This window comes from Pyrgilauda ruficollis, unplaced genomic scaffold (assembly GCF_017590135.1).
Source record: "Pyrgilauda ruficollis isolate IOZ18807 unplaced genomic scaffold, ASM1759013v1 scaffold12, whole genome shotgun sequence".
Classification (NCBI taxonomy): domain Eukaryota; kingdom Metazoa; phylum Chordata; class Aves; order Passeriformes; family Passeridae; genus Pyrgilauda; species Pyrgilauda ruficollis.
In genome coordinates this window covers 7,950,877-7,970,654 of record NW_024510321.1, presented here as the reverse complement: position 1 = coordinate 7,970,654, position 19,778 = coordinate 7,950,877, and the positions used below count along the sequence as shown (strand labels likewise).

Genomic DNA, 19,778 nt, shown 5'->3' with positions numbered 1-19,778 from the left:
GTTACTTGCTGCTTTCTGAAAGGTGGATTTCCTGCTTGTCTGCCTCCCTGTATAGTAATTATCAAGGGCTCCATTAGGCTATTTCATTTTGCACTGACTGAGGCAGATCTGGTTTTCAGTATGCAAACCTGGGAACACAATCATATTTCACAGCAATATTACAGATGAACTGCAGTTTCAGAGAGCAAGGCAAGTAGGTATTGTTATCAATGTACAGACTGAGTTTACATAAAGATCCTTGCATTCTTTGTATAAATATCATTCATAATAGAAAACCACTTGATAATGTTGAACACAATAATGTTCAAAAAACTGATTGTTAGACATTAGTCTACATGTAATTAATTTGTTTGTGTCATCTCCACCATGATGTCTTTCCCACAGCACTTATGTTATTCTGTGGTTCATTTTATAATATTTTTTGAATTTCTTTCTTCCCCTCTAGCTATAATGTGTTCAGTGAAGCCAGATGGAATTCCTCAGCTTTGTAAAACAGATGAGATAGGAGAACTTTGTGTATGTGCTATTGCAACGGGTACATCATATTATGGACTCTCTGGCATGACCAAAAATACTTTTGAAGTAAGTTAACAAAAAGTGCTATATAAAATCCTTCCTTTTGAACTTTTTCTGTTTCAAGGTAACATTTGACATAAAGTATTGGTATAAACACTATAAGAATAGCAACATTAATCAATGCATGTGGCTTAGGATGTGTATTCTAGCCAGATAATCTGCACTGAAGCCCATTTCATTAAGTGCAATAATAGATCTTTATGCGAGTTTAGTTTTGGCTCTGAAGAGCTTTTACTTATATATATGCAATGTATATTCTAGCCAGATAATCTGCACTGAAGCCCATTTCATTAAGTGCAATAATAGATCTTTATGCGAGTTTAGTTTTGGCTCTGAAGAGCTTTTACTTCAATATTCTTTATGTGAGTTTAGTTTTGGCTCTGAAGAGCTTTTACTTCAATGTTCAAATAAGATACCAGGAGCTGAAAAAAATCAGAAGGGAAGGAGTAAGAAAGACCAAGTTCAAAAGGTGATATTGTACAAGTCTATGTGCAGAATTTGATTATTGCAAACAGTAAGAAAGCTGCTTGGTATCTCTAGAAAGCACTTTTCAATATTTCCACAGCACTTCCAGAATTAAGGCTTATATTTATACAGAATCCTGACAGATGTAGTGTTCAAGAGATATATCTGAAGAGCAGAGAAACCTTTTCCCCATTAGTCCCCATCTGCTTTTGTTTGAATTGCATTAGGTGAAAGCCTTTTGGCTTTTAGGAATCTGTTTTCTGACTCCAGTGCACACAGCTGTATTGATAGCTCTGTAGTTCCTGCTCACTTGTTATCATTAACTTCTGCTGAAGACAGTAAGGCTGAAGAAATTAGAGAAAATTGAAAAAAAATTTTTTTTAAGCTACAATTCTTTCTCGCTTAATGTTTATGGCAGAAATTAACACTAATACATTTAGGTTTCCCTTAAAAAACTCTCTGTTATTACCACTTTTAATAGACTAATGTGACTAATATCTCCTGCAAAATGGAGAGCTGAATGTTGTAAACACTGCACATTATATAATTAATGGAGACAAATAGATATGATTCTACATCCTACAGTTGAATTCAGGAATCCTATTACGCTATTGTGATCTGAAATTTGTTGATAGCTGATTTTTGTGCTGCAAATACAATTGGCAATACCCAGTGTGGGTGATAATCCTAGATTTTACATACTTCAGGGTAGAAAGGTACTTCTGTTCATTTTGTAGTACTTGCTGTAATTGTGATATCATTCAGTTATCATTCATAACTGTCAGCCATTTAACAGCATATTTAGACTGACTTAGACTTATTCCTAAAGCTAAGCAAATAAATTGCCATTGAGTGAGCAGGACCACTCTATTTTAAAGTTAAGCATGATTTTAAGTGTTCTCTCAAAGTGGATCTCTATTCTGTTTTACTGCTTAATTCATGTTGCAGGTATTAGAGTGTCAAAGAGTTTTGTGCTCCTGAAATGAATTATGGCCAAGGATGTATAAGCATTAAATCTGTTCAATAAGAGTCACCCATGGGCATCTAGCAGCAGAATTTGACCTTTCTTTTTAGATGAGCCTTCAAGAACACTATATAGGCATGGTGTTCTACTTGCCATTGTCTTTTTGCCTTTAGACTATTTAAGTTTAAAGGAATAACTGCAGGACAGTGTGGTTGTGTCAGAATGCAGCTCAGAGCAGCTCACATGCCAAAAGGATAACACTGTGCTAATTAGGGTAGAGAAAGCCATAGGAATCTGTCTGTGGAAGTCACATTTGTCTGGTGTTCAGACATTTAGAGAAGTGCTCTGTAGGGCTTTCAGTATTTTCAGTATTTTCACTTCCTGGTGTGCTACAGGAGACATTATCACTAGTATTCTGAAAACTTAATTGACATTAAATAAAAATGTGGTCAGCTGAAAGAATCATTAATGTGCTGAACCTTAAAATAGCTTCACTTCTAGCCTGCCTATGTCTTATACTGTGCTGGAAATGGGCATGAGGTACTGAAAAAAACCACTACTGAAGTGTTCATGAGTTAAGCTCTCAGTTAACCTATACACAGCTCCTCGGGTTGGCAGTCTGCTCAGCATGGGTTTTTATTTAATACTGAAATGTAGATTTGTATATTTTTTTAAGGTCGTAAATGATCTACAGGCTCACAGTTACAGAAAATGAGTGTGATAAACAGAGTGGGGTTGAATTTGCTGGAACTCAGGTACACACCAGTGTAGGAGTTTCCTGACACTCCCTTTATGGCCAGTGAAGGATAAAGAGCATCACCAGTGACCTATTTACTTTGATTCAGAGTAGCCATCTGAGAAAATGCCTGAAATACTTTGCAGGCTGATCTCTGTGTACAGAACTGAAGAGCCATGTTTCTGTTTTGCAGGTGTTTCCCATGACCAGTTCTGGTGGCCCTATCACTGAATATCCTTTTATAAGGACGGGACTTCTAGGCTTTATAGGACCAGGTGGACTGGTCTTTGTTATTGGCAAGATGGATGGTTTGATGGTTGTCAGTGGAAGAAGACATAATGCTGATGACATTGTAGCAACAGCACTGGCTGTGGAGCCCATGAAATTTGTCTACAGGGGGAGGTTTGATCCTTTCTTTCTTGATATTATGTAGAAATCTTTATTTGGTTTAGATGAAGTGTAAATGATCCAGATGCTTTCAGAAAGCAATGCCTGATGTACATTGTAGTTTCCCTCCAGTTCTGTTCATATTGCCTGAACCAGGAGACTGCTGAGGGAAGCCCAAGGCAATGTTGAGGAAGAATTTGGATACCAAGGTCTTGAAACTGTGATTACTGAAATTTCCAGTTGAACAGCTGGTTAATTCTGAGGGTGTTGGCTCAACAGGAGCCTTTCTGTGTGCACTGAAATTTCCAATATGCCTTACACTGACTTTTTTGAATGTCAAAGTGGTTCTTTGTGTGACCTTCCTCATGTGCTGGAACTGAGCAGGAGACATCCAAAACTTCTGAAGAGCCTCCTGCAATAGCACGTGCTCACACTCCATCACATGTCAGACCTCTTACAAAATGATGTTGCAATTACCATCTTCTAAGATGGGGCCAAGGAAGGTGCTTATGCTGGCTGTTATATAACATCTTAGCAACAACCTTGGTGTGACCCAAATGTACTGCTTTTCTTATTCCAAGAATGTTCACTTCTCGATCCTGCTCTGACATTCTGCTTGTATATACATGACTGTAGAACAAAGCTTGCTGTTTCGACTCCAGAACTTATCTAAAACTGTTCTTGTAGCTTTTTCTGCATACATATATTAATAATTGACGCACCAGGAGTCTAACTAATAAGAAAGGAAATCAGAGTTGTAGAAGGTTGATGCAGAAGGCAGGTTTTTCCATCTGTCCTGGCACTAAATGCTCTTCTCTCCTCCTATAGAATAGCAGTGTTTTCTGTGAGTGTGCTGCACGATGAAAGGATAGTTATTGTTGCTGAGCAAAGGCCAGACTCCACAGAAGAGGACAGTTTTCAGTGGATGAGCCGAGTTCTCCAGGTAATGCTCTATATGTACATTTGGAAGCTAATTTTTTTTCTTACTTTATATTCTTTTTATTGATCTTTCAGACCCCTAAGTTAACTGATATTTGTCTTTGAGTAATTGTGAATCCACCTTCAGTTGCACTTGCTCTTAATGAGCACAAAATGAGATTCTTCTGAGTGACAGTTCCTATCTGGGGCTGTACACACCCAGAGAGTGATCCTTTCCTAACCAAAATGCTATAAGAAAACAGGAATGAATTGAAGTAAATAATAGCAATGAGAGAGTAGCATATGGTTTATAAGGTTATAGTCATTCTTTATTTTGAAAGGGGAATGAATGAATGAATGAATGAATGATTAATGCATTATATACTCTAACTGTCAAAAGCTGACAGAGTCTCCTAACTGCTCACAATTATAAGCATGGGTACAGAGTTGGCCTCATCCAGATTTATTTTCTTTGACATGTGAGAGAGAATTATGTGTTTCTAGTTTACCATGTTGATAGCTAAAATAAACTGAGTAAAACTCTTCCTAAAAATCCCAATTTCCCTCCACTGAAATGAAGGAAAGTGATTGATTAGCTCAGATCTAGGTATCTACAGTGGGGTTATCTTTTCAGAGGGATACCTCTTCCAAAGAATCCCATTCCAGCAGTCTGGCAATATCAATACTATACTCAGGTTTTTTTCAAGTCTAATGTCCACACAGAAAAATGTTAAACACCTTAGATAGGGTCATCTTCCATCTCAGTGGTTAATCCAATTCAGACTCAAAAGCAACAGATTTAATGGAGATGTAGTCAGATTAAGTCTGTTTGTTGATACTTGTGAAGTGGTCTCAACTCTGTCTACAGTTGGTCTCCTGTTACTTCTACTTCTTTTTCCTACCTTCCTTCCTGGCCTTCTGCAAGGACCCTTCTCAGTAAATATATTGCAGGCATATTTTTTGCTTTACTTAAGAGCCAGAGAAAAAGATCCCACATGATTCAGAGATGTTTTTATTCATCATTGCATTTTACTCAATAAGAAAGGGAATCTATCTACTGTATCCTTCAAGAAACTGAACAAATAAGCTTTCATCCATCTCAAGACAGGCTCATCTGCTCTCTTGATTCAAAAGACAGCTACATTTTATTCTCGTATTCACAGTAGATCTAAATTAATACCAAGAAAAGGTAGAATCTCTAGCTTGCCATCACAGAGAAGGCTTTTGAAACACCTAGTAGCACCTAGGGCAGCTCTTGTTGAAGAAGAGAGTTTGGGTTGCCCACACTTTTGTCAAGTAGGAGGCTCCTAAAGGGGTTGAGACTCTGGACTTAACCCTTGTCCTGTTTTGTCAGCAAAGCATCTTTGTGACTTTTACAGACCTAATGTCTTACACAATCATAGCCAGTAGAGTTCTGTACTAAAAGCTGCAGGAATCCTGTGTCCCAACAGTCCTGCCAAGAGTCAGCCCTGTTATTCTGAGTCTGATCAAGTCCTCGCAGTGTCTGAGAATAGCAGGCCGTGTATCAAAGGACACACATGTGGCTGCTTTCATCACCCACGTGTGAAGCCTGCAACTCTGGCACGCACCACTATGTGAACAAGAAGTTTCTGTTTCCACCACTGCTGAGAGCAGAGATGAAGGACAGCAGCCAGGAACATGTGGGATGTTTTGTTCCTCTTCCCAATCAGAGTTTTAATGACAGATGTCAGGAAGTGGTAACCAGCTGTATCTGAATCATCTGCTAGTGAGGCACAACATTACAGCCTGTGTCATGACTCTCAGTGAAGTCCATGGTAACAAACTCTAGCAAATTGGTACTTGATTTTAATGCTATTTGTGAATTGTCTGACACTCTGAGTGCTGCCCTGTGCCAGCCCTGCCCTGCACTGCCTGCTTCTGCTGTGCCTTGCTGTCTCTTCCCTGCAGTTGAGCTGTCTCAATTTGCAGAACCAGTTTTTCCAGTGGTTTGCACATATTCTGACTCTCCTGACACCCATCCTGCCCCTTGGCAGGGAACTGAAGGATGGCAGAGCTGCTACACCTGTGGGACTATGCTGGACTGCAGCCCTTCAGCAGAGGGATGGTTGGGAGGGAGTGGTCAGGCTGGGGATGGAGTTTCTCGAGAGTAGAAGGGTGAAGATCCCAGATCACCCAGCAGTTCAGTCAGAGCCTAGATGCTCATCTGCTGCAGACTGATCTGACCCTTCAGGCATGGTTGTGGTTCCTGTGTGGCACACTGGATGTTAGTTTTACCAGTTCCAGGACTTGACAGGGCTAGGTAAAGCCAGGAGATCTACTGCAGCACTGGAGAGTGTTTACCCAGAGAATTGTGTCAGAACAAGATGTTTTCTCAGCTCAAACAACACAGCAGTCTGGACTCTCCACAAGTTTGGGTTTATCTTGTCCATTTTCACAATGAAAGAGAGGGACAGAGATATTGTTTGATTCTGGCTAGACAGAGTCATTTCAAAAACCAAGCCATCTCATCAAGAGCCATAAATGCCAGCAGTATTAAAATTGACTGGTACTCTTCTCCCTCACAATTTTAAGGCTCAGTTCACCAATTGTCATCCTTGTGACAAAATCATTCCCTGCTTCAGAAATGTGCCCAGCTCAAAGGTGTGAAAGGTGACAGATTTGAATGACTCATGATATTTATGTGGCATTGTGTAGCAGATGTATCTCTCAGAGACAGTTCAGAAGTTGCTGGGGAATCATTGCATGCACCCCTCATCCTACCACAGCTGGGTATTGCTTTCCATTCACCACCTCTTGGAGCCACAGAGTTAAATGGTTACTTGCCTTGTGATGATTTTCCTTCAGGCTGATGTCAGGTGAGGATCCCATAATTTATCACTGCTTTTCAGAACCTACAAATAATATTATGATTAGTAGGTTATGATAGTTTCTGCCAGAAACATGAGACGTGTGTTGGCTGCCATAAATATTTCACTATTGCTGATCTTTTGGGAGGTGTCTGTAGACCAGCAGCAAGGGCTTCCAATTCTGCTGTGAGAGCTACTGCTGCTAAAATATCAATGCTTTTAAATGAATCACGATTTTATTATTTTTTCTTATGAGATTTTGCAGTCAAATAAATAAGAACTGGAGCAAACAGAAGCCAAAAGTGAAGCATTGCTTAGTTTGTAGTAATTTAAATCAGTAATTTATTAGTCTACATTTTAGTACATACATAACTGTAAGTGATTATTTCTCAGAGTTTAGATAGTATCTTCAAGGCAGCACACATATCAATTCACTTTTATCACAGTTTAAAATTAAAAAGCAAGATAAGTAAATTATATTTTTGAACATTTAACTACTCATTAGAGATGCTATTTGTAATTTGTTTCTCAATTTGTGTAAATGTCTGAAGTTGGTTTTTTAACACACAATTGCTGCAGGTTTTGTTACCATTATAAGGAAAATAAATCCTTTAAATCTGTGGGGAATTAAAATCTGTGTGCATGGATATTCATGTTTAACTCAATAAATTATGTAGATACTGTATGCTACAGTTTTCTTGAAAGTAATGCAGTTTAATTCACTTTAATATCAGGCAGTGAACATTGTTGCTATACAATTCAAAGATGTTTCTTTGTCAGGTTTTTGTCCAACCAATTTTTTTTCAAGTGGTTAGTTTCATAGTTTTCCCTTATATATTTTCCATTCCTGCCTGAAAATCTTTTACACTGTGATCAGGGAATGAAACAGTTATTACATTATAAAAAAATTAAAAATATTCACAAGCTGCATACATCATTAGTTATAGGGGTTATTTGAAATTTTGCCCAGCTCAGAAAGATGGACTGGATATTAAGTTGATAGGAATCCTTTGAACTTTAGCTCTGATCCTTTGAACTTTAGCCCTGTGCCAGCCCTGCCCTGCACTGCCTGCTTCTGCTGTGCCTTGCTGTCTCTTCCCTGCAGTTGAGCTGTCTCAATTTGCAGAACCAGTTTTTCCAGTGGTTTGCACATATTCTGACTCTCCTGACACCCATCCTGCCCCTTGGCAGGGAACTGAAGGATGGCAGAGCTGCTACACCTGTGGGACTATGCTGGACTGCAGCCCTTCAGCAGAGGGATGGTTGGGAGGGAGTGGTCAGGCTGGGGATGGAGTTTCTCGAGAGTAGAAGGGTGAAGATCCCAGATCACCCAGCAGTTCAGTCAGAGCCTAGATGCTCATCTGCTGCAGACTGATCTGACCCTTCAGGCATGGTTGTGGTTCCTGTGTGGCACACTGGATGTTAGTTTTACCAGTTCCAGGACTTGACAGGGCTAGGTAAAGCCAGGAGATCTACTGCAGCACTGGAGAGTGTTTACCCAGAGAATTGTGTCAGAACAAGATGTTTTCTCAGCTCAAACAACACAGCAGTCTGGACTCTCCACAAGTTTGGGTTTATCTTGTCCATTTTCACAATGAAAGAGAGGGACAGAGATATTGTTTGATTCTGGCTAGACAGAGTCATTTCAAAAACCAAGCCATCTCATCAAGAGCCATAAATGCCAGCAGTATTAAAATTGACTGGTACTCTTCTCCCTCACAATTTTAAGGCTCAGTTCACCAATTGTCATCCTTGTGACAAAATCATTCCCTGCTTCAGAAATGTGCCCAGCTCAAAGGTGTGAAAGGTGACAGATTTGAATGACTCATGATATTTATGTGGCATTGTGTAGCAGATGTATCTCTCAGAGACAGTTCAGAAGTTGCTGGGGAATCATTGCATGCACCCCTCATCCTACCACAGCTGGGTATTGCTTTCCATTCACCACCTCTTGGAGCCACAGAGTTAAATGGTTACTTGCCTTGTGATGATTTTCCTTCAGGCTGATGTCAGGTGAGGATCCCATAATTTATCACTGCTTTTCAGAACCTACAAATAATATTATGATTAGTAGGTTATGATAGTTTCTGCCAGAAACATGAGACGTGTGTTGGCTGCCATAAATATTTCACTATTGCTGATCTTTTGGGAGGTGTCTGTAGACCAGCAGCAAGGGCTTCCAATTCTGCTGTGAGAGCTACTGCTGCTAAAATCCTTTGAACTTTAGCTCTGAGAAGTGCACAGCTTAAAAGCAATTTCCTGTGGTCTGACAGCCCATCTTTGTAAAAAATCTCCATGATATCTGCTACTAATATGTGCTTAAGAGGGATAACAAGGTAGCATTTCCTAATAGATTTGTGGGCATTTGTCACCAGGTTTTTGGTTGCTTTTTTATCTGCTGGAATGAGTGTAACAACATTTCTGTCCACCTGTTCCCAGTGAAAAGAACCTCCTTATCACTGACATAGCTGAAGTCTTTCCATGGCCAGTTAATTATTAGGGCTGGCTTATGCAGCAATTCAGAACAACATGTGCTTATTAGAGTGATGAAAATCAGCCTTTCATTAAAATCAACTTCCTGTGTGACTTTTTAGGCAATTGACAGCATTCATCAAGTGGGAGTCTACTGCCTAGCACTTGTCCCAGCAAACACACTTCCCAAGACACCTCTGGGAGGGATTCACCTGTCAGAAACCAAACAGCTCTTCCTGGAAGGATCTCTGCATCCTTGCAACGTGCTGATGTGTCCCCACACCTGTGTAACAAACCTGCCCAAACCAAGGCAAAAGCAACCAGGTAAGAGCAGTGAAGGCCAAGGGACTGTGACTTCATCTGTGTGCTTATGGTACTGTAAGGGAGCAAAATCAACTAATTGCTGATACAGGTGAGAATCAGCTTCATCAGCTTTCCTCTTCAATATTCTGTGTGTGTCAAGGACATCATTGGTGTTGCCAGGAGCTAGAAGCACCTTCACAGAGAGTGCAAGGAAAAAAGCTAATTCAATAAAGATGACATTTTTATCACTTTGAGACCATACCTGGAGTTCTTCATAAATTCCTCTTCAGTTATGTTTAAAGAGGATGGCGACCAAACCAGAGAAAGATAAACTCTTGGCTTATTTTGAAGGCTGACCTTGTAAATTAGAAACAGAGAGGAAGAGGACTGTTGTCACTAAATAACAGTGTTGGAAGAGCAAATGCTTCAAAACTGGTCATGAATAAATTAAAGCAAAGAATGAGTGGTTTAATCCCCAGCCTGTGTGGGGAGATTCTTTATTACTCTTACAGCAGGTTATTAGAGGAAAAACCCTAACTAGTTTTAAGATAGTTCTTCAGAAGTTCTGGCTCTTAATGAAGAATGTTGGATGAAATTGTACAGCAAGGGACTGTCTCAAGAGACCAAGAAAGCCCCTGTAGCCTGCAGTAGTCCAGTCACTGGTTATTTGTGCCCAATGTACAAGTAAATTTTAACAAATTTTTGCCTTTGAATCCAATTGCAGGTTTCAGTACTCATATTAATTTCAAGGAGTTCTGGATGTGTAGCCTCAGGCTTAAGACTTGGATTCAGCTACATTAGACTAAGTGTTGGTTATTTTCCACTTTGAAAAACACCTTGGAATTAGAAGTGGGTTTGCTCTCTGGATCTTGAGTATGGAGGCTATACCTCATGAATTCAGTGCTAGTTTGCCTAAACCGTCATCTTTTTAAAACCTTTGGACAAATGTTTCAGAATCAAAACCATAATCTTGGTTTGTTGACACTGAGAGCGTCAGAGGTTAGCAGTGACTTGCACTAACTTAATGAAAGCAATGAGGACTTTTACTGCACTGGTCACATTGGTATTTCCTTGTTGCTGCACCACAAAGTAATTGCTGAACTAGAATCAATGGAGATCATTACAGATATGTTACGTATACATTAAATATTACTATGTTAATAATAATATTTAATGCCAGGAGCACAGAAACAAAACTGATTCACGTTCTCCCATTTTGTGTTGTTGTGACGTACCGAGAGGGCATTGCTTTTATTAGGGTATTTATTATAGGGTATTGCTTTTTAAAGCAGAGTAGTCTGTAGGTGCTTTAGATTGTACATTATCTGGTTACTTATAACAGAAACAATCACTTGGACACCATAGGCTAGAAGTAGAGCTTGGTGTAAATTGCAGTTGATCAGTAATCCATGCTGGAGAAGCAGAAAACAAATGCCAACATGAGCTTAAATGTTATCTGTGGGACCATTTGTCCCATCATTGTCCCCTAATGGCAGCAACAAAACATCAGTGAAATCCACCTCGTGGAGGAGTGTCAGCCATGACATCTTATTTTCTTCTGAACTTACTCAACTTCACTCTCAATCTTATCCTGGAGGGCTTGCATGTATTTTATCATAGGCACCATCTGCCTTCCTAATCCCTGCCACTTTGTGTCTGTAGCATTACAGAAGTCCTAATACAGACGCAATTTAGCCCGGGCAACAGAAGAGGGAAATAGGAATGTTGTCACTCTGAACTGAGGCACTTGAATGGATATGGCTACAGTAGGAACTAAATTTTCCAGATTCATCCCACAAAGACAGACAAGATATGTCTCTGGCTGTGGAGAGCCCATGCTAAATTAGAGCTGTTTTGAGAGGATGAATCCAGTCCTATGTATCTTCCAACCACTTCTGGTTCCTAACCAAAGTTTATATCAACAGAGATGTGCTCAAATTTTGGTCTTGTGGATGGCAGTGAGGAGAACATCATGTAATGAAAAAGAAATCACATGAATTTTCATCCACAAGCAAAGGATTTTTATTGCATTTGGTGTATTTCTGCTTTATTCTAGAAATTGGCCCTGCCTCTGTGATGGTGGGGAACTTGGTCTCTGGAAAAAGAATTGCACAGGCCAGTGGTAGAGACTTGGGGCAAATAGAAGATAATGACCAGGCCAGAAAGGTAAGGTAAACTTTTCTGTTACAGCTTGTATTTAACATCATGTAATTGACTTCATCCATTATATAGTTAAGATCATATAGCTGACATCAGGACACTTAGCAGTTCAGAGATATGATGGATGATGATGACTATTGTTATTATTAGTAGTACCACCAAATTTGTTGGTGGCTTCTTTTTAGTTAATGCATAGATTTAATATGGCTTCTTTACAGATAAATATTAAATAGACATGATGAGAAGTCACTGCATTTTATTTTTATGGATTTTTTAAAATAAGTTTACATGGGACAGCAGAAAAAATGTGGTGGAAAGCATTCACTGGGCTTCTACCAGAAATCACCCTCTATTACATAATTTTTACCAGCTCAAGTGGAATCCAGAGAATTTTGTTACATGTAAGGTCCTGACCTTATTTGTTGTTATTTTAATCCTGGAAAATTAAGTTGAAATTCAGCTCTTTTGGGGGCTTATGTGAGTAATTAAATTAGTAAGTTCTATGCTATATAAGTACTTAAGTATTTAAGTAAGAAAAAGAGAAGAAGCTAAAGAAATTAAATAGTTTTTAAATTCAGAGGGATCAGTAAGAACTTTTATTGCTTTGGAAATATATGCAGTAATATATCATAATCCCAGCAGTGGCTTCACTTCCAGAGAGGTGGCTGCTACCATGCAAAAGCACCTTCCTATAAATGTGTGACAGCAAGAGAATTAATTCCTGTTTAGTGCTTCTGGGTATTGTGGCCTGGATTTTAAAGCCAATAAGTGGTTTGGTGTCATGACTGCCACTCTGCTTTATTGCAGTTCCTGTTCCTGTCAGAAGTGCTGCAGTGGAGAGCTCAGACCACCCCTGACCACGTGCTCTACACCCTGCTCAACTGCAGGGTAAGAATCTCGGGCTGGGGTGGCAAAGGCACACTGGGATTTCAGCAGCACCTGCCTGTGCTGTGGCTGGATGTGACCTTTCTCTTCCTGTTTCCACTTATACTCAGCTGTTATACTTCATGTTCACTGAGGCAGAAAAGAAAAGAGAATCACCATTGTCAGTTGTCAAGATATAGATTGCTTTTGTATCAGTGTGCCTTACACATTTCTCATTCCTTTTTCCACCATATACATGTTGTGTGTGAGCTGACACTGCAAATCTTTTTCAGTACTGTTGAATCTGTTTCAGATCTGTCCCTGTGTGAATAACAGTGTTTAATACTGCTCACCATCCTGATTTCCAATTTGAAAAGCACAGGCTTGGCAAAACCAAAGCATTTTCCCTAAATGTAACAATGGCTGTTGTTTGTGAGATTGGACCATCTGGGGAGGTGTGAGAATGAGGAAAGGAGGTGAAGAGAAGAAAATGTATGTCCAGAATACAATCAAGTCTGTAGAGGATCACTAATAAATCTCTCTGCATAACCTACATGGGGTGCCAACCTGGCACAGCATTCCATTGCTTACTAAAAATGAGTTAATGAAGGTGACTGGTACAGGACTTAGCTTTGCTAAGAGTAAAACTTCCTTGCTTTCTGTAGTGTAGTTTCTTTACTTCCTGGATGATTACAGATGACAAACCAATAATTCTCAAGACCACAGAGAGAATTAAGGTCTGATTTCAAACCGTTCCATCACAGTACATCTACACATATCTGTCAGATCTGGAAAGCATACAAAGTGTGTGAGGGTCTTCAGGAGAGGGGAGGCCTGGAAAGGTTCTGTTCCCCTGGAGTAGTAGCTGATGTTGTCTCAGCCTATGTGGTCTTTATGCAACTTGAATGGGTTCTTAAACCTCCAGTAATTTGTGGACTTCTGTGAAATCACCACTTACAGTATTTACAGAATGTCCTTCTCCATTTTACAGTGCTGGTACAAAGTTCAGTTTGAAGCTGCCAGTAAGTAATTAAATAATTTTTTTTAAAACATCAGATTAAAGTTTATATTTGTGAATATGTGAAACCTCACAGATAAATAGTGAAGTAATGTATTTTTTTAAGGCAAAGTAGAAATCTTGAGAGGCAATGCTGTCTATAAGTTCAGTATTACACCATCCAAGTACTGCATTGCTGTGTCCTGTAAGTTAGGAGCAAAGATGCTGTGAGAAAGAGTTGATGTGTGCTATTCCATCTCTTCCACACGAGGCTGTTGCTTTTGAGTTTTAAATAAAGCCAAACTTCCCATGCTGGCAGAAGTGTTCAAACAGGGAAGGGAAGTAAGGACACAATGTGCAAAACAAGGATTAACAAAACAAATTCCTGTTACACCGAAGTGAAGATTAGTTGGATTTTAAAATACAGTTTCTCTGTTATTCTCAGTGAAGAGTATCTCATCTTATGAAATTTGATTGAGATCTAATGCTTTTTGGAGAGAATTAATATTTTATGGAAAAGGATGACAGATTTGGTGGAGTTTGCCCCAGGAAATTTTATTGCCCATCTTGAATTTTAGTTCTGATTTGTAACTTTTCCTATTTTGTCTTCCTTGGACATTGTCTGTACACTTTGTTCTAAAACATTCAGGCATCCTGCAGTGGATGACTAATGGAAGTCCACTGAGATTAGTGTTTTCCTGTAACCCAAGCTTTGAGAATTTGAAATATTTCAAAATTAATGCAGTACATTGTTTTTAGTGTGTGTCATGAAGGATTGCAACACCTTTACATTTCAGGATAGCTCATTACAGGCCCAAAGGGAGTAATTGTCTGATGCTTGCAACTGATTCTTGTCCAACAACAGGATTCTCCTTCCCTACACTTCATATAAATAGTGACTTCCCACTGGTTCACAGGCAGCAAGTGCCAGAAGTCTTAAATGTAAACAAGCTTTGCACAAATTCACTTGATTTACAGCAATTCCCTATCTGCTGGTAGGACCTATGCTTCTGATGTGTGTGTGGATATAAAAGGTCCTTCTTCTCATAACCATGGGAACAGGCAATTTCTTGAAAGAAGAAATGGAGAATCGGAGTACATTTTCCTGACAGGTCTGCAGTGGCAGGACAGCCAGACCTCACGTTGCTTTGGCATACTCAGGGCTGGACAGATGGAAATCATCTCTGGTCCAGCATCCACAGAGTTTCATATGTCTTTAGAGGAAGGCTTCTTAGTGAAATGGTCTCCACATTGATCAGAATACTGATTAAAACTGTCTGAAGTGCAGTTCAGTAACTGTGGTTGCTGAGGATGATGAAGAGGAATGCTGAGCCCCGGCTTTGTCCATTTTATTCCCAGTTGGGCTGTGCTCTTTGTTGGCAGTTTGTAATGGAGTCTGTGAATGCCAGGTGATCCTGGTAACGTGGCACTGCTTGCAGAGCTTGTCCTTTGGCAAACTGCTCCCTCCCCTGAAGCCTGGTGAGCAAACACTGCAGTGGTGTGTGGGGTGGTGGTGGATAGAAACCAGCACCAGAACAAATACTTATTGTTCCCTGCCTTGTTAAAAGAGAGTGTAAAGAACATTTCTTTAAAACAGTAGACCTTCTTGCTTTCTGTCTTAAGCAGGATAGTGGTGCAATACTTTTTTATTGTATTACATTGCATTTTTGATGCACTGTTCTATTTTAGTGTGTGTTTATGTGTTCTTCTTTACTATATATGTATTTACATATTCTTACCTTTCCCCTCCCAATTTTTTCAGAAACACTTTTTTTCAAGTGAACTTGGTGCTTGTGATAGGTTCCAGGTGTGTCACAGCTGTACTGGAGACTGAACTTCTCTTTTTCCACACAACAAGAACACAAACCAAAATGCAGCCCTTCCCATACTGCCCTGTCCCTTTCTCCCAGCCCAGACCTGGCCTGACCAGCTCTAGGTGCAGCCAGTCTGTCCTGTACATTTGTTTTTAGTCTTCTGAGGTGTCTTCCTGCAGTGGTGGTGATTTTTGTGATACAGATGTATATATTTTTCTGAAGGTGTACTTGTGTGTGTGCATATATGCACACATATATATATATATATTTAGGAAGTGCAAGAACTGTAACACTCATTCAATTTAAAACACTGTGACTGTTTGATAATTTTGGGTTTGCACTATTTAAAATGCTTCAAAAATGCCAAGCTCATGCTGACCAGTGTTATTCAAATTTAACAAATGGCCTTTCTTCTCTCTTTCATTTATATGCAATATAAGTGCTTATCTTTTGTTACAGACTAATTCTTTTTTCCATCACAAAGTATTGTTTTCTCCTGTGTCTTTTGTCTTTAAAGTATTTCTGCTGGGCCATTTGGCTCCATTCCAGTGTGCAGACAACAAAATGCACTTTTCAGAATTGCTCTCCACAGATGCTCCAGTTTGCAACGGGGAGCATAAAGGCTCTGGCTGCAGCAGGAATGCTGCATGTGCAGCAGGGGAAGTACAGGACATTAGCACACTGCTGTATACCTTGGTGGGGGCAGAAACACAGAGAAAGGAACAGAGAACATTCCTCTACTTTAGAAACATTTTGTCCTTCCAACTACAGTTTGTCCTAAGGCTGAATGTTTCCATATTTTAAGTTCATTGCATGGCATATTGTGGCTGCCCCTCATCCCACAACTTCTAAGGTGAAGAGGAAAATAGAGTTTCAGCCCATCACATTATCTCCTGTGACATTTATCTTTCTTCCCATGCAGGGAACAATAGCCAACTCACTGACATGTGTCCAGCTGCACAAACGAGCTGAGAAGATAGCTGTCATGCTGATGGAGAGGGGACATTTACAGGATGGAGACCACGTGGCTTTGGTTTACCCACCAGGTAAAGAATTGCTGTAGCAGCACCTTGGGACTCCTGGAAATTCATCACGATCTTTCTGAATGGTGCTGCAGCAGGGGTGTCACCGTGTGCACCATGTGGACTGTCAAACACAAGATGTTTGCCTTATCCTTTGAATTTAGTCAAATCTAGTCCAAAAGATGTAGTCAAATCTAGTCAAAAGAATCTCTCTTTTTCCGTACACATGGATTTTATTTCTTTGGGTTCAGATTAAGACTAACCTGTGTTTTTAAAACCTGTCTCTTACGAGCGGTCAAATTTAATTATGGCTTTTTTTTTTTTTTTTAATTTGCTGGATACAGACTATTTTATGAGCATGCAGTTCCATCTGATAAATGTTCTTAGATTCACGTGTTCAATTCCCTCTTGGTGCATTTCATGAGGGTAAAGCAACAATAACCAGGAAGTAGTACATGGGGTTTTTTTAGAGTAGAAATTTGATCGATAAGCAGCAAATGATCAAGAAATACAAAATTGTCATTACAATTTTCTCTATAGACTCTTAATGTAGATAGCTGGCTTGGTTTTGATTTTCATCCTTTAGCCTCAGGGCTTTTAAGTTTTTGTTAACTAATAACACATTTGACATTAGCTTGAAATTATTTCTGATCTAGTGCTTCTCTTTTATCTTTAACATTTCTTATGTGTTAGTGAAATAAACAGTCTGATTTAAGGTCTGTAATGTGATATTTGGTTTGTGAGGACTGCAAGACACTGGTTATATCTTTGTAGTTATAGGAGCAGTTTCGCAATCATTAATAGGGGAAAATCTTTTCCACAAAAGCAGACTACTACTTTAAACTTAAATGTTTGTTTTCTGTATTTCACATCCCATGAATGAAGGATTTTATTGAAGGAACAATAACCTAGCAGTACTGCGCATCCTTTTCCACTGAAAGAATAAACCAGCCCCATTGTCATCTTATCACAGCCTGTGTACAGCACCAGGGAGGTGACAGACAGCAGTGTTCAAGGCATCTTTGAACTGTTGTCTGTTCAGCCTCCTTAGGTAGCCTGAAGGGTGCTGTCCATTGTCCGTCATCTGCTGTCAATATTTATATGGCACAACACTGAATTTTATGTCAGAAGCAGGATTTCAAAATCATTACTCCCTTATTTACTGTAAAACTTCAGGTAGATTAGTCAAGACTGCCTATGGGAGGTTAAAAATGGCAAGAGAACGACAGTATTTTATGGAACCTCCAGATGTTCTTTCTGCTGATAGGACCAAGCATCATCCTCCCTTGTCTTTTTGCTGGAACATCCCTCTTCTTATACACTCTATAAATGTACATTTAGGAAGATAATTAATCTGTAGAAATCAGTCTTTTTAACAGGTTACTGAACAACAAACTGGAGTTGTTCTAAATGTTGCTGTCTGGCTGCAGTTTTGTGTGTCGCCTGTGGTTTTTCACGCTCAGAACGGTGCGGTTGAGAGGAACCACTGAAGCTGAACAAATACTGACAAGGGGCTGAAAAAGAACTCTGTTAAAGGGCTTAGTCACTCATTTAACCTTATGGGTCCAGTTCCAAGTAATATTTATGCTGACACAGGAGTCTGTGATGAAGCTGTTTGATTTTCAGGGGAGGCTTTGTGCTTTGTTCTCCGTGCAGGGATAGACCTGATCGCCGCGTTCTACGGGTGCCTGTACGCGGGCTGCGTGCCAATAACGGTGCGGCCGCCACACCCCCAGAACATCGCCACCACGCTGCCCACCGTGAAGATGATCGTGGAGGTGAGCACAAATGGGTGAAATGGCTGTGTCTGATGAAGGATTTGTGTCTTTAGGAGCAGTAATCTGAGTGAGGGGTCGTCGGTTTGAAGAGTTGTGTTCCTTCCCAGGACTCCGGACTTCAGTGGGTTGCAAAGTCAACACTGCTTGGGCAACACGCAACCTGCTCACTTGAGCTGTCACATTTTGCCCCAGTTGCATGACTCCTTAAAGTGCTTCTTTATGTTTATCTATATCCCAGCTGTGGTGAGATGCCACACAGACTCTTGAGAAAAAACCTCAGTGGGAAGTTTATCCTCACCCGATGGCATGCTCACCTCTGAATATCCAATTGCTCTGCATCTCTGCATTTAAAACAATTTCACTGTTTTGTTGTGAAGATGGTCGGTCTTTTGTTTCATCTAGGGAAGTGTTGCTCAGACTTTTTCATTCAGTGCTTTCTTTTGGTATTTTGGCTTTATCTAACAATGTTTAACCTTTGTTGCACATAAATAACTGCAATGTGCTTGTTACCGAGAGAAATAAAAATAGTTGAAGTTAGATAGCCCTTTACACTGGGCAGTTTCTAATTACTGATGGGGATTCTGAAGAAGCCAGTTTAAACAAATGTGTTTTTACCATTGATAATTAATTTTGATATTTTCAATGAACAAATAGTAGAGAGAGTTGTAATTTTTGGCCTTCCTTATGGCATCAGATGCCACAAAGTATCAGAAGAGGTATGAAAAATTGTTCTACTATTTTCAGGATTCTTTTTATTGAATATTTTGGCATTCGGTGTTTTTAAACATCAATTGTTAACATACAAAAGTGATGTAAAATATGTTTTTTCTTTTTCTTTTGATGTTTAATAGCTAAACTAGATGTTTGATTTCATGATAAAACCTGACAGATCTTAGCTGACTTGTATTCATTGTCCCTTCAATAGACTAACTTTAGATAAAATGTTGACATTTATTGGCCGTATTAATGCCAATTTGACTTATAAGCCTCTCAGCTCTGTTTTACACAAGAATTTCTCTCAATTTTGAGATTAATGGTCTTGTAGAAATTAAAATATTGCAGCTGTCCTTTCATTGCCAATGCAGTCACACAAATTTCCTGATGTGATGGGGCCTGCTGTAACATGGTGTGTGTCTGCACAGCACCTTTGGAAGTCAGTAAGAATGACTCTGAGTAAAAATTGGCCTGCATAATTGTGTTTTTGTGATGAGCTGCTTGTTGTAAAATATAACTGAATTGACCCCCATCTCGAGCAATTCCTAATCTGTAACCAAGCTGTGTTCTTTCTCCTTCCCACTATCCCTCTGTGTTTACCTCTGATGTGGAATTCTCCAGGCATGGATATTCTGTATTTTAATGAACCCTCTGATTGTGCAGATTATGTAATTCCTGAGGGGGCTGGGAACCACCAACTCTTGAAATTCCTTTTGTTTATGGTTTAGTGTCCCAAATCAAGATTTTCATGGATTTAAGATTAGTGATGTAAGAATTAAT

General features: G+C 39.6%; 1 protein-coding gene across 5 annotated transcripts in view; it reads left to right on the top strand.

Moving 5' to 3' along the window:
• Positions 1-19,778, top strand: part of DIP2C (disco interacting protein 2 homolog C) — a 309,238-nt gene that overhangs the window by 238,487 nt on the left and 50,973 nt on the right. For all 5 annotated transcript variants that reach the window (XM_041487089.1, XM_041487097.1, XM_041487079.1 and 2 more), the window contains 8 exons: positions 446-582; positions 2,935-3,143; positions 3,957-4,071; positions 9,469-9,670; positions 11,706-11,815; positions 12,617-12,697; positions 16,407-16,530; positions 18,163-18,284. In XM_041487089.1, the coding sequence (XP_041343023.1) occupies positions 446-582; positions 2,935-3,143; positions 3,957-4,071; positions 9,469-9,670; positions 11,706-11,815; positions 12,617-12,697; positions 16,407-16,530; positions 18,163-18,284 (1,100 nt within the window). The remainder of the gene's footprint in view (positions 1-445; positions 583-2,934; positions 3,144-3,956; positions 4,072-9,468; positions 9,671-11,705; positions 11,816-12,616; positions 12,698-16,406; positions 16,531-18,162; positions 18,285-19,778) is intronic.